Source organism: Calonectris borealis, chromosome 12, assembly GCF_964195595.1.
Source record: "Calonectris borealis chromosome 12, bCalBor7.hap1.2, whole genome shotgun sequence".
Taxonomy (NCBI): domain Eukaryota; kingdom Metazoa; phylum Chordata; class Aves; order Procellariiformes; family Procellariidae; genus Calonectris; species Calonectris borealis.
The window spans coordinates 7,156,899-7,171,782 of NC_134323.1; the positions used below are offsets into that span (position 1 = coordinate 7,156,899).

Sequence of the window (14,884 nt, forward strand, 5' to 3'; positions counted from 1 at the left end):
TCTAAACTATCCAGCCCGAAGGTTCGGGCATCTATCTAGCTTTACATCTATCTAGCCGTCTATATAAAACGATGGCTCTTAAATTCGATCCCAGAAATGCAAGAACTATTTAATCCTATCATAAAACTGCATCCTCAGATGAGACACACTGGGATATGAAATCCCTACGGGCAGGAGAGAAGGGCCTTACAGGAGCATGCGCATGGGATCTAAACAAAAGCCTATTGCAGAAAGCTGCCAAAAACCCAGCAAAGGGAGCACTCTGAAACTCAGTTGCCTGGCTGTGTCAAGGTCAAGTCAAACACAAGAAAACTGGCAACTTTAGGAATATTCAGGAGCTGCAGCAGAACATATTGACTATTAAATGCAGTATTCAAGGTTTCTAAAAATGTATGTCATGTTTCATGTAAAGGCAAGGGATGTGAAACAAATATATTGTCTTCTGAAATAGCAAGGGCCAAAACTTCTTTCAATTACAAGAGCTCAAAACTGGAATAATTCCATGAACACCAGCATGAGAGTATTATCTGGCCCTAAATCTTTGCCTGGAAATATGCTCTAGTTTCACATGGGTGAAAAAAAAAGAGAGAGTCACAAGAGAGTCAGAGAAGAATGGCATTTTGACTCACTTTTCAAAAACATGTTTAATAAAACCTCCACGAACTGTGGTCAAAGCTACAAGAAAAATAACTGGTAATAATCGTTGCTGGGAAATTAAAAGTAGAAAAGGACCTTTGTTCTTCAAGTAGGATAAATGAAACCACTGGTATTCATCATGTTTCCAGAGAGATTGTTTTCAAACTCCTGACTTGTTCCCATATTTCATTCTTTGTTCTTGGTGGTGGATGTCCTGGAGCAAAGTTCAAGTACATTTTTATACTACTGCACACGTACAGTAATGCAGCTTTATCTCTGTACCATACACACTGGATCAGCTGTCTCTCACAGATACACCCGAGTCCACCAGTTTGCCAAAGTATATCTGATGGTAGACCCTGCCTCCCAGATTAGTCAGCACTGCAGAGGCAGGAGAGCAGGACATGCAGACGGACGTGGCTAGCTGTAACCCAGCCACCCCTGGGTGGTGCGAGGGGTTTGACAAGTGTACCCATGCGGTGGGCAGCTCGTGCAGAGCTGTACACCGGCCTGCATTCCTGTGCGCTCAGCGGGATCGTTACCCAGCCTAAGCTAGATGAACAGCTCACCCAGATATGCCTACACACGCTACAGTTCCTTCCTCCTCTGAATCACAACGTTGACAGCCCAAGGGAAACAACGATGACCAAGACCGATTTGGTGAGTCCTGATTACTGAGGCCCAGCCCTTTCAAACCTCATGCACAGAGCATGAGCATGGTGTCACCGGCACCCATTTCTCACCCCTATCTCAGTCCTGCTACACAGCAGTCTCCCTCAGGCTTCGCTCACTGGTGTGAGCAACCAGTCGGGTGCATGGTCTGCTGCCTAAGCGCCGCTGTGATGCTTCGCTCACCTTCAGCATGTGGAGGGCAAACGCAAGAGCCCTCCTCCCTTTGATGAGATCTCCCTAAGCTATGTACTTTTGCCCTTTGATTGCCCTGCTTCCCACATGCACCCTGATTGTCTGCCTCTTACATGCTACAAGAGAAGCAGCTTGAGAGATTTGTAGACATAGGTTTTCAACAGCTATATCCACAAGTGACTTTTTGCCTCCTAGCAAACTAGTTCACGACTACCCCAGAGCTGAGAGTAAACGAATATTCTTATTGTTAATTGATTCTTTTTTTAATGACTACTCAGAAAGAGGATTAGCTTTTCTGTGAAAGAAGGAAAAGTTGCCCGTCTTCGGCAGAAGGAAAGAGTATGGAAAACCAATATTGTTATAAATACCAAGCATGCATATAATATTAAAGCTTTCCACGTTTAAGGTGTTCAGAAGGAGGATCAACGCTTTGCTTTTCTGAGGTGCTTGTTCACTTCCCTTTTCATTACCTCAGTTTTCTGCTGAAATATTTTTTATACATTACACACAATTAAATTAACATTTTGCTTTCTTCAGCCACCATAAAGAATAGAGACCCTTTGTAAGTCTGGAAGCTTTTCTTGTGTACTATACTTGGAAACCCTCTCTCTGTCATACTGTAAGGGACAGACATGGATACAGGAAATCCCAGGCTCTGTTCGCAGCTTTGCTATTGTGTCCCTGAACCAAACATGCAACTTGCTTGTGTTCAGGGATAACAACTATCCAACAGTGTAGAATGATCTGAATACAAAGACCAATGTGAAACTATTACTTGCAGCAGGTATGATCTTCCCAGTCTAATGCAGAGGATTAATAACCCAGAACAAAACTCTCAAACCGTAGACAAAACACATCATCTATCAAAATCTTAGGCAGCACCCGCAGGAGTTGGTGGGTTGTCAGCTAAAGAGAGCGATACCCTACATGCAGGGAACAAGCACGGCACGGGCAGCAGAGCACATACCCTCCGCACAGCAGCGGCTCAGTGCGAGGAGGAAAGCTCACCCTCCGAGGTGACATAACAGCCCACTTTTCACTGCCTTTCTGTGCTCCGCTTGCCAACATGGGTGGGAGCTGTTAGACACTGCAAAGGTCCATTTGGAAACACCTGGAGACCACTAACTCATTACACACAGGCCATGGACAGCCATTGGATGGCAACAGTCTTTCATCACTACTACCTGGCTGCACTTGAAACAGCAGCTCTGAAAGTAAAAGCTTCTGATCCAAGTACCAACCCCTCTCAATTGGAACAGCTAATGTTAAGAAACACTTGTACAATTTTATTTTTTTTTTAATTTTTTTTTTTTTTTTAAAGTGCCTTATGCCGTAAGATTTTCCTCCCACTCATGGCAAACAGCCTACCTGCTTCTTATAATTTCCTGGATCTGTGTATGACCACAGGAAAACTTCTGCTAATCCTACCAGTCTCATGTTCTTTGGTGACTTTTATTCTAACTGCCAAACTAAGCAGTTTTCTCTTGGCACCCTGCACTGCTTTCCCCCCCTCCATGTTCTTTGGTACTCCTTCCAATCCACAGCAACCAGCTTATCAGCTTCCAGCCTAGGCAGGGACTAGCTGTTTGTCAGATAATGGTGGCTGGTGCCGGTGGGTCACCCTGAAGCTGAAGACGTTTTTCAGAGTTGTTTCATGCCATATTGAGTAGCAGGAAAGGGTATAGCAGAAACCTCTTGACAGCCGAAAAAAAGGTGATCACATGGCGTATACTCATGCATAGCAAATCTATGGTAAGTGCGTAGGATTAGCAACAAGTCATTAAAACACAGAGTTCCCATATAACATCCCAGAAGGCTGACCACAAGAGCACTTTTAAGGTAGAATTATTAGCACTCTGTTTGCAGTGTCAGTGATGAATAGGTATTTGGTTTAAGAACATGACAGATAAGGGACCTTCATTTTCTGCAAAGCACCACGCCTGCATCAATAGTACTAGGAAGGTAACAACAACGGTGCTGAGATAAAGCAACTTTGCCTGTGTGCAAGATGCAATCGATGTCTTTTCTATAAATACACCAGAATTTCATGTACATAACACATAGAAAATTATTTAAGCTTTAGAAAATAAATGAAATAACCATCATAATTGAAGGCATTAACTAGAAAGGAGCATGCAGTTTGAAATAACTGCCTTTTATTACCCATTCATAGCTCAGCCTAGCACAATACATTAATTTATTACAGCTAAGAGATTATCAGAGTATGGTGAAAAGTGTCTCACAGGCAAATAGAAGGTCAGCTAAAACTAGTTAAAATGCTTGTTCAAGTTTTCCTTTGCTGACAAGTTTATAAACAATTTGGGCCCAAGTACCATACCTTGCCACCCTTCCTCTGACCTGACAACTCAACAGATGATACTCTTCCGATTACCACTTTCAGAAACAAGTCCAGGAACTAAAGTCTTCACTGAATTTTTCCTGAATGGAGAGACAGAGGAGAGGGAATTATCCTGCAATGCATGAGAGCAGCCTTGCTGCAGGGTGCTGTGGGGGAGGCATGCTCCACCCCAGGCCCGGGGTAAGCACGGGCACCTCGGCAGCACTCGGTGCTCGCGTGGAAGCCAACGTGCTCTCTTCACTGGGTTTCTGGGGTGCGTGTGGTGGGGGGGGAAGCATGTGCAGCTGTGTGGGGACCAAGATGGTTGGCAGCATTGGGCATAAGATCAGCAGTCTTAAACCACTAGTTCATCATTTACTATTGGTTCCTTGTTTGCTTATCAGTTCTTATTAAAGCCAAAAATAACAACACAGCTCTTCGTGGTGGAACTCTGTTAAACATGCCTCAGCTCCCACTTGACCACAGATTCCCTGGACGCTGGACGAAGGACAAGAGATGAAGGACTGACTGGACATACTAGTAACGTCTTGAAAAACATATAATATTATTAAGAATATAATGAATTATTTCTCTGCTTTGCTGAATACAGCATGCCTTACTTGAAGGTTTAGAAATTCCATAATGTATTGTAAATGTGTGAAAAGTGCTACAAGTAGCTCTTTTACAGATATGATAGATTTTTTTTTCAGCAACAACATGTGCTTTGAACTCTGCTGGAGGGCTCTCTAGTATTTGTGGGCAAAAAGATGACCTGAATAATTTTGTCCTTACATCTAGGGATTTGGATACATCTGGTTTGGGAAACATATCAAAAAATAGGTTTGTTGATTCAGGTCAAGCTCTGTCACTACTTTCAGCAGGACTTTGGATATCACGTTCAGATAAGGCACCAGGAAGGCTTAGATCTTCTCCAGTCTTCTGTTGAGAGAGTAATATTCAAGACATCACCCTCGGCTGATGAAACAGGGGAATGAAACAGGGAACAGATTGCTATCAGCATAAGAGGCAGCTCCTCTGACAGGTACAGGACTAGATTGATCTCACAGAGATGCAAGGTTTCTGGTTGGTAGAAACACTTAAGTCATACTTTCCAGGACAACAGTGACATGAGAAATCACGTTATCACACAACTAATTGGGGTGATAAGTTAGGTGTCTTCTGAGCTTAAGGACTTCACCTTAAACTCCAAAAGGCAGCTGAAGTAGACTGATAGCTATATCTTGCTGGGCTCTAAAGAGCTTGTATTGAGACCAGTAGGAAATTGCTTCTTTTTCACAGTCTGTGTCAGAGGGAAATTTTCCTGCTTCTGGTTCAGATGTCATAAGCAGGGAGAAAACAGGCCACTCTGAAAAGCTTCTAAATGTTCACGTGATAAGATGGAGGAACCCCAGTTCACTTCATAAAGACATGGAGTGGTCAAGATAAGAAAGCTCTCCTAGTCTACAGGCTTTAGCTGTGAAAATTTCCCAAAAGGTCTAGGGAAAGGAGGTGAAAAAAGTTCTGGAAAACAGAGCAAGTCTCTTGAATGAGTCATTAAAAAGCTTACTTACATCTTGAAGAGCAGAGAGAGAACTTGGATGTCATTACTGAACACACTAATAGCACATATCTTTCTGAGCCACCTGCATGTCTCCATGATGGAAGAGTGACTTACTGTTTGATGCTACATTCAATTCCTGCCTGCCATTTTAGCTTCTCCACTGAAATGAAATGAAAAATACCTCCCAATGTCTGTGCTAGTTTTTGTGACTTCTTCCAGAGCCAGCTCCAGTCATTCAGTTCTTGCGACCTACTATTCTATCTAGGGACAAGGAAGAGAAAATGCAAGCTTTTTATCCTAGACATGAAGAGTGATAAAGCACATGCTTCCTGTGCAGAAACTGCTGGACAAGAAAGTTCAAGCACAAGGAGTTCATACACAGCCACAGCAGATTGCACAAGTACTCTAAGTTTGGCAAGTGGAAGTGTCTGAAATGCAGTGGGGAAGCACTGCTAAACTTTGAATGAAAGTTGCAAATGAATCCTCTACAGAACCTGTATCCAGCATGCCCAATTGTCAAGTTTTTAATGAAAGAGGAAGAAGGGAAACAGAGTAAGAGTAATATAAGAAGAGACTGAGGTTTCCATTGATGTCTCTTATCTAAGGAAATCACTGACCATGTAAAAGAAAATCCAAAAATTTCAATTTAGTGACTTGTCCAGCAGCAAAATCAAAGGCAGGTGCTGGATATAATAGACAATAGTGGTCAAACTGTTTCTTTCTGCACAGCACTCAGTAAACAGTCACCACTATTGAGTTCTAACCTCTTGTCATGCAGCAACATTGAGTCAACAATCCGCTCTCATGGCTTAATGCTTTTGATGTTTACTTTGTTCTTTCTATAGTTCAAAAGAAAGCACTAATGCACCAGTCCTCTTACCAAATACAATCTTAATCCCAGAATCCCGAGCCTTTTGCTGTTGGCCAGTTAAGTCTGTTAAGACGAAAGGATTTGATCAAGCTTTACATAACAACACAAAAGTTAAATCCAGCAAAGAGAGTTCTTTTTATCTGTACTGCTCAGACAGCTAAGGGAGGGAAAAAACGAGAGGGAGGGAAAAAAAAAAAGATAATGAACTTGGCTATGTAAAACAAAATAAGGAATTCAATTATTTCTCTTATTGCCACTTTGTCTTTTCAGTGAGAGTCTTCTAAAGAACTCAGATTTATTCTCCAATAAAGACTCTGAGTGTGAAGGCTATAACTTTCCCCTAACCCAGAAGAACTGTGGCACCTGCTATGCTTTTTTGCAAATCTGAGAAATGTTTCTTCTTCATTTTTTTCCATCCCTACCCTGTATTTATGAAGACAGAATATAGTTCATTGATTAGACACTTGCCTGGTACTTGGTAGAGCTGGGTTCAAGTCTTTGTTTTGCTATTCATGTCCTTTGTGAGCTTAGCCCACCCAACCATGCTTCAGTGTCTAACAGCTCCCTGTCTCTGAAACTAGTTATCAGTGATGTTGATGTTATCTTATGACATATGAATGTATAATCATGCAATATATATGTGTTGCACCAGTACATATGTAAAGATTGTGAGGCAGCAAAATAAAGGCAGAACAACTATTTTAGATGGAAAGATTAATAAACTTTCTAGAATATTAATTACATTTTCACACAAAAAACATTTCTATGCAGAAAAGAGCTACGACAGTGGTCATCTTGTACCCAAGCCACACAGAATTCAAGCTGTGCCCTAGCAAAGGTCTCAAATGATGTTTCAGCTTCACTTTATGCTAATACCACAATTTTATGCTAGTACTATCACAATCATCCAAAAATATTATGCCAGTAAAAAGTATGAAATTATACAAAAAGGGTGAAAGCATCCTGCTTTAACACAATGCTTCTAGTATCATCTTATTAATTATAAGATTTTCAATATCCCATTCAAGAGGGAAGTGGCTAACACTGTCCCCAGCATGGAAAGTATAGCCTGGAGATCTGAGAGCCAAAGGGACGAGGACCAAGCCTTGGCAATCCGCACATGTTTGCCTGAGCACTGGGTGGGAACAGCTACCTGCCTCCCAACTGGAAGGACGCCACAGAACAGCTCTTCCCCAGCACACAAAGAAAGGATCACCTGCTGGTATCTAAATCTTGTCTTCGCTACTCAGCTACTTCATAAGAAATGAGACGCATCAGAAGTAATAATGTAAAACTGCCGAAAGACTGAAATTACAGTAGCCTAAAAGGTTTTACACTCTAATAAAAACAATCCTGCTGCTGACTAGTTTGGAAATATTATATATTGGATATTATGTTTGCTATGCAAGACAATTCTACACAGCAAAGTAAGAAATAATTAGAGGCAAGGAAAGGTAGAATGAGACACAGAAAAATGATATTATTCACCTCACTGACATTTAATATCCTGTGTTAAGTAGATACTCCTATAATTCTGAAAATTAAAAAGCCACCCTTTATTAGATGTATGTCCTACTATGAGCAGAAAGGAAAACTGTGCTGAAGTTAAATACAGAAACACTTCTAACAAACACGGACTCCATCGTGGCAAGTATATCTTGCTTTTGTGTTTAACAGTAGCTTACAAGCACCAGCTGAAATTCAGCTCCTACGTTGCAGGCACATACAAGGGAACATTCTTTGTAAACTACAGACATGACAGAAACATGGGATCCAAGAAACACAGTATATTAACACATTTCACAGGTAAGGAGCTGGAAGACAGACATTCTTAACATAGAGAATCCTTCAAGTTCTGTTTAGACAGAAGGCTCTACCACCAGAAACAAATGACTGGATTATAAAAGGACAGAAATTTCCAAGTTAAGCTTGACACGGTTCATTGCTCTAAATAAGTTGGGCGTATTGTTCCCACTAGCCTATAATATAAATCTAGCACACAGCCCATGCAACACTTGTTATACTGAAGAGTTTCCCAGAGAGTTTCTGAAGTGTCATTTCCTTGTTTTTTTAAAAGAATGAGCAACAATGTCCTCAAATTAATCTCTTCTGTTCATCAACCCCCACTTGCCCAACTGAAGTTCAAGGCACCTCAGATGTCTTCTCTGGCACACAGAATACAGTGTCCATACCCAAGGTCCCCAAGGGCCCTTCCCACCACAACAATGATTCCATCTCCACTGCGAGGAGAGGCCTGATCACAGAGGAAGAGATGAGATGAGATGAAAGAAGATGCTTTCTGAGGCAATAATGATGCCGTTCATATTCAAGAGAGTCTCTGGTCTTTATTAGAAACTAATGCAGGAATTTCTAAGTCTGGTTTGTGTAACACAGAAGGGTGTGCAGTGTATCACAAAACCCAATGCTAACATTTTCAGTGATCACTTTTACCACCTCTGCTGGGGACAGTGATATTCACTACTGCTACCAATGCCAAGAGAAGTACCTGGGAAAAAATTGTGAGACCTTCAATTAAAACACTTGGTCCCTATGACACAACTGGGAGACTTTTTTCTATACTAGGAGGACAGTGGTAGGAGATACAGAAATAATACCCTATTCCCATCTTAACAGTTTTGCCAGGCAAAACATCAGCAGATCAAGAACTGCACTCTCATGTATGCATTCTCACACTGACTTGTTCATTGATTTACTCCAATATCCCTTAATATTAACCAAGAAATTTTGTTCTTTAAATACCTTCTAGATGAAAGTGTTCATCACCAATAGTGTCTCTGTAGCCTTCCCCAGATAAATCCTGTTTAAAAAAAAAAAAAAAATTAATGACAAATATACTATATACAAAGCATTTAGGTGCTAAGACTATGTATTTATCATTGCCAGGATTAATTAAAAACACTAATGAAAGCACAGAAGTTGTTTTCCAGGAAAGAAGTCAATCACTTTATTAGTGGTAATCATTGCATTTGGTGCTATTTTACAATGCTCTGGACATACTTTACAACAAAAATTTAATGGAGATTAATAGATTGTACAGGAGAAAAAAAAAAGTGTTCATATTCAAATCCTTTCACAAAGTAGATATTAATATTAATTTAGCATTTCAACGTTCTGTCAATCAAGCAAGATAAAAAACCTCCAAACGGAAATGATAAAGGAGAAATAAGCCCTTCCCTACCCACAGAGGAATGTTATCACTTGGTTCCACCAACAAACAGAAAACTTTCATATGCCAGAGGTCACCCAAGAAAAGCAGTTATCAGACTCTGAAGAGCTGCCTGATCCTCCAGTCCCAAAATTAATGAAATTTTGTCAGCCCCAGTATGTCTAGAGCAATACAGAAGCAGATGCCATAGATATGCAGATGATCTTATCTCAGACCCAAAAAACATTTCTCTAATGGTGCTGAAGTAGTAATAAAAGGCATCAGTGGGATTTGGAGCTAATCCCACTTACAAAGACCCTGAAGAGCACTCTTACTCTCTTATTAGCGACCCTTCCAGCTCCATCCCCCCACTCCAGCTGAGCAATGACAGCTATCCTCATGCTTTGCCTTCTCCCATTCATTCCGAAGACTCTAGCATCACCATAACGTCACTGACCTTACATTATAGTCTGGCTTCCTAGATTCTCCACAACCACTCTCTGCCACTGATAAATAGTTATGGTGATAAAGAAGGATATGCTCCTAAAAAGCTGGTATGCTGAACTCATGGCCATTTTAACTTCACCCGCAAAAACATACCGAGAACACAGACCCAGCATTCTCAGCATCAACCTGTGAACCGGAATTTGACAGTACGGAGCTTTTTGCACAAGATAAGAATAAGGGAATACCCTGTGAAAATTAATGTCTGGTTGTATTCATTAGCTCTATTGTTAAGCAATTTTATCATGATAAAAGCAGTTCACCTCTTCTTCTTGAAAAAGCTGACAGAGGTTCTTTTCGGCCTTCCACATGCCCAAATGTTATTCTTTGAGATCAGTGATCAGAAAGTAATTACGCCACAAAAGCATATCTTAGGAATTCTTCAGTATCAATTTCTGCAACAGCATTTTAAAAATTAGATTTCACAAACAGTACTAGATAGCTAGCCCAGAGACCCTGAAAATATTGTTCTGTTCATGAGCTAGAACTCACGGGCCAAATGGCTCTGAGAAGTGCTGGCAACCTGGCCCAGAATGCTAGGATTCTGCACAGTACAATGTTGCTATAAAAGCTGTCATTCTGGATTTAGCTTTCCAAGAAGCAAATCACAAAAACTATTTTGTTTCCTTGAGGTCTCTCAAGGAAAAAGGTCTCTTTTTTGAGCATGTGCTGATTAATATCAATCATTACCTTAAAAATTATGGAAGAAATGGATAGTGAATGAGAAGCAGCCATTAAATGTTGGCATAACTTATCATATTTCTGCAAGAAGATGGTCTTTCCAAGGCCTTGTAGAAGTTAGTATACTTTTGTTTGATCAAATTCCCCCATGTCATCGTTTTCCGTGAAGCTGAGAGCACATCTCTGACTGCTCTCATAGATAATGAGATACATAGAAGTGACTACATAGGCATATATGGCACCTCTGCTCTCTCTCAAAATGCTAAATATTTAATAACTGTTTTGTTAGGGTTGTTTTGTTTTTTTTTTTACTAAACTCAGAATTCCTGCTCCCTCCTGCTTTCTTGGGAAAAAAAAGTATTTTCTGTTAACTTGATCAGCAAATATGCAATGATCTTATTTATGATGTACCTCTGAGGAGAATACTATCTAGCCGGTAGCCTTCATCTCTTAAAATTTTAGCAAAGCAAGCAGGGCATCTGGGTATCAAATGTTGCCTGTTAAAATGATGTCATTAATCTCATCCTCTGCAAAACCCACAAGTCATTAGTTTTTACGATTTTTCAAAAGATATCACTTAAAAATGAGCATACATTTGTTGATGTAAAATGCACCATCAAGTAACTCAATGGAAAAGAGTGGAAGACAGAGGTGTAAACCAGCAGAGTGAAGCAGTAATATGCACTAAGCTAGCTTCCTTATTTTCTCACTTTTAATCATTACATGGGTCTTAAGTAAATATGTTTTATATTCTAGTCTAGTTTCACTCCTTCTCTAGCTCCTAGTTAAGTTAAAGTAGTAACTTAATGCAAGCAAATTTCCAGTAAGTGTTTCTGCCTTAAACCAAATTATTATAAATTACCAAATTCTAGAAAAGTATTTTTATGATGTTGAACCCTAATATAACTGTTAAATAGCACATAACTTAACAATCTGTCCTGAAACTGATGAGAGCATCGTCTGACGATTTTAGTGACACATTTAAGCAGAATTCCTCAGCTCCCATTCAAAGGTGTTCCTCTGTGTGTGTAAGATTATGACATGTATTATCTTTGATAGACAGATGTGTATCTGCGAAAGGTGTGGGCAACTGTAAGATTTTACAGGAAAGAAAAGAAGGGGAAAAAAAAGAAACTATATTATTCATCTTCTTATCATTAACTCTTCTGTCAAAAAAACTACAAGAGAGTTACCTGAGTATTTTTAGCACCATTGAGACAGATGTCACAAGCTGGATAAATACCAAAATGCACCTGCTTGAGAAAAGGATTCTGGACAGTGTAAACTCACACTCAACAGAAAAGTACAAAAGCTGAGCAAGCATCAGAGAAAACAATTCTGACCACAGCTTGTACTGCATAATGGAGTATTCTCCCAGTAACCTGTAAAATTGCCTTAATGTCAATAAAATAGCGCATCTACCCCCAGTGTCCATTTTCTGACTCTGAGCAGGTGGCTCAGCCCCACAAACACAAAATGAGAGCATGACACCTGGTTTATCACCATGCTGATATAAAATGCTGGTAGCCAAATGCAGAGTCCCAAACAGGGAGTTCAAATGCAGGAGCAGAGAGGGTTTCACGTACTTTTGGAAAAGAGAAAGAAGCAGAAAAGCAGGAGATGAAGTGAAAACACCACAAGCAATAGTGAAATACAATTAATATACAAGTAAATTGTAGACGATGCGTCATAAATCTCATATAGTCACTGTGAAAAAGCACTCAGTTGGAAATTAGCTGATATTAGGAAACATAGTACAGCGCAGTGGAGGGGAGCTAAGAAGAGGCAATCTTCTGTCTCTCTTCCCTTGAAACTGGTAATTCTGAGAGTAGATGATCAACCAAAAAAATGTAACGCAGACAAATGTTAAGCTCGGCCTTCTCATTAGCTCTAGTCAGAAAATGGAGTAGAGCGAAAGAAAAGGGTAAATGTGTAAAACATAACTTGCAGCTCAAGAAATTCTAGTGGAAAGCAAATGCTATAGCCAGGTAAGAATATTTGACACTGGGGAGAAGCGTGTTCGAGCACAAAGGAAACACAGGCTTGAGGGGATGAAAAGACCAGCAGCGGCTCTGCCTTTGGCCAGGCTCCGCAGCGTGGGCCTCCCCGTGCCCCGCACAGCTGCAGGAGCCCGGCCCGCGGCAGGAGCGGTGCCTGAGAGAGCAAAAGCAACAACATTTAGGTCATAGGTAGCTGTATATCACTGTCCTGACACGATGTTTTAAATCACAGCGCTGCATTTTCAGACTGGAACACTGAGTCATGAAACAACCAAAACCAGATGTACCCTGTGAAATACTATATAAATGAGGTCAGCGAGCACTTGAAAGAATAAAGAAAAGAAACATTTACGTAGAAGGATTATTCCAGCATGCCATTTCTATAGGTTGCTAAACAGGAACTCATCTAGAGTAAGTGTCTCTACCTCACTGGAGTTTCCCAGATAAATAAGTTGGCCTCCGTTAGCTACCAACACAAATCACGCAGAATGACTAAGATTCAGGCTCAAACATCTGCTTCAAAACTCTGAACAGCTGGCTGCCTGGCCTGGGTAGAAAAGATATATGGTATATGGTGTCCCATATATCCCTTTCTGATAGATGCTGCTGTACTCAGCTCAGATTTAAGAGAGTGGGGGTGGAGAGAAGAGTTAATTAGTGCAACTCCCTCAGAAATGCTGCTGAGTATATACATACACGAGGAAGAAAAACAATCTTTAAAAGCTCCCACACCCCAGGGCTTCTATTCAGCTGGTTACAAGTCAGGCAATCGTCACTCACTTCCCACCTTTGCCGTGCAATCAGACTCCGATGAATTCTAACTCGCTGGGAATTTTATTTTTTTAACCCCAACCTCAGCCCTAACCACCCTGTGCAGTTTTCTTACTGATACAAGTCGCTGGAGACTAAAGGCCAGGCACTCACTCTGGGGCTTCCAGCTATTGACTTCCTCTTCACGAGCTATCTGAAAACGCTGCAATCCAAATCTTCGTTCTGCCTACATAGCTTTATTCCTCCAATGCCTTTGCTGGCTCCCTTTCTGCTTCTACATTCTCCTTGTCTTCACTTTCCAGGCTCTACACATCTCCTAGCCCTACCTCCCAGCCCCTATGCCCACCGATTCCTTTAATCTTGGTCATCTTGGTATGACTCTTTCTACCCGTCCTGGCTCTGCCTTTTCATGCCGCTCCCCACGACACCCAGCAGCCAGCACGTAAGAGCCAAAGCTACAGAATGCAAACAGCGTGTATTTTAGCAACCCACATTTGGACTAACATGGTGTTAAATACAGTTTTGCTTTTGGTGTAAGTACAGACAGCTACATCCATAGATGTATTAGATATATCAAAGGAAACCTTTGATTTAGGTAGGTTATCATGATAAGAAGCACATTTTTAAAGTTTAGACCCCCCTACTCCCTGTATTACATCACAGTCAATACTGTGTTAATTAACATTTTTCTAAAAGGTGTTGCTCCTCTCAAGTAGAAACAAGTTGCTTTACCTTTCCTCCTTCAAATATCTCATTAAAATCCTTTGATTTAGCCTTTAGATACTCAATTTTCCATATTTTGAAAGAAAATATGCACACATTTCCTGTTTTAGTGAAGTTCTTATCAAGGTATCATATTCACCACTTTCCCCGAGTAAAACACATGAAGAATGACAAATTGTCAAGAAAACTTTCCTCGCTATTTTTAACCATCTGACTGAAACAGATTTTTTTCTCTCTCTCTTTATTCTTATATTGATGCAATAAAGTTCCAGTACTTTTGGAAAGAGCAAAGTTGAAGAAACGTGTTTCACAACAGGACTGCAAGGGACAAGATATGTGGTAACTCTAACAGCTTCTGGAGTGGATTTTATAATGGTTTTAAAATAGCTGCCAACAACAATGCTGTGTCACCTATGCACAAACTTCCGTTCTTGATGTAGACAAAAAACAATCCCAAGCAATAGAGGTCCAAGAGAATGAGGATGCCCTTTGGCCTTTCACCCAAACGACTGCGGGCTCTGTCAACTGCTGAGTGGCTATTCTGAACGCTTCAGTCTCACTTGCAGGAAACAAGTTTCCAAAATCAGTCTGATTTTCATATAGCAAGTCCTTAGCAGATTTTGAAAACCTAGTCTCTTGAAGATGCTTCAGGAAACCCATCCGAATCCCAAAGCAGTCATTATTATTGTTTTACTTTATTTTTAATCTTGTCTAGACTTGAAGAGAAAGAGGTAAAAGACTTTTTCGAAAAACAGTTGATGGGAGGAAC

At 40.6% G+C, this 14,884-nt stretch overlaps 1 protein-coding gene across 1 annotated transcript in view; it reads right to left on the reverse strand.

Moving 5' to 3' along the window:
• NKD1 (NKD inhibitor of Wnt signaling pathway 1) overlaps nucleotides 1-14,884 on the reverse strand; it is a 108,938-nt gene that overhangs the window by 29,052 nt on the left and 65,002 nt on the right. Inside the window, exon 4 of the mRNA XM_075161175.1 lies at nucleotides 9,031-9,088. Coding sequence (XP_075017276.1) covers nucleotides 9,031-9,088 — 58 coding nt within the window. The remainder of the gene's footprint in view (nucleotides 1-9,030; nucleotides 9,089-14,884) is intronic.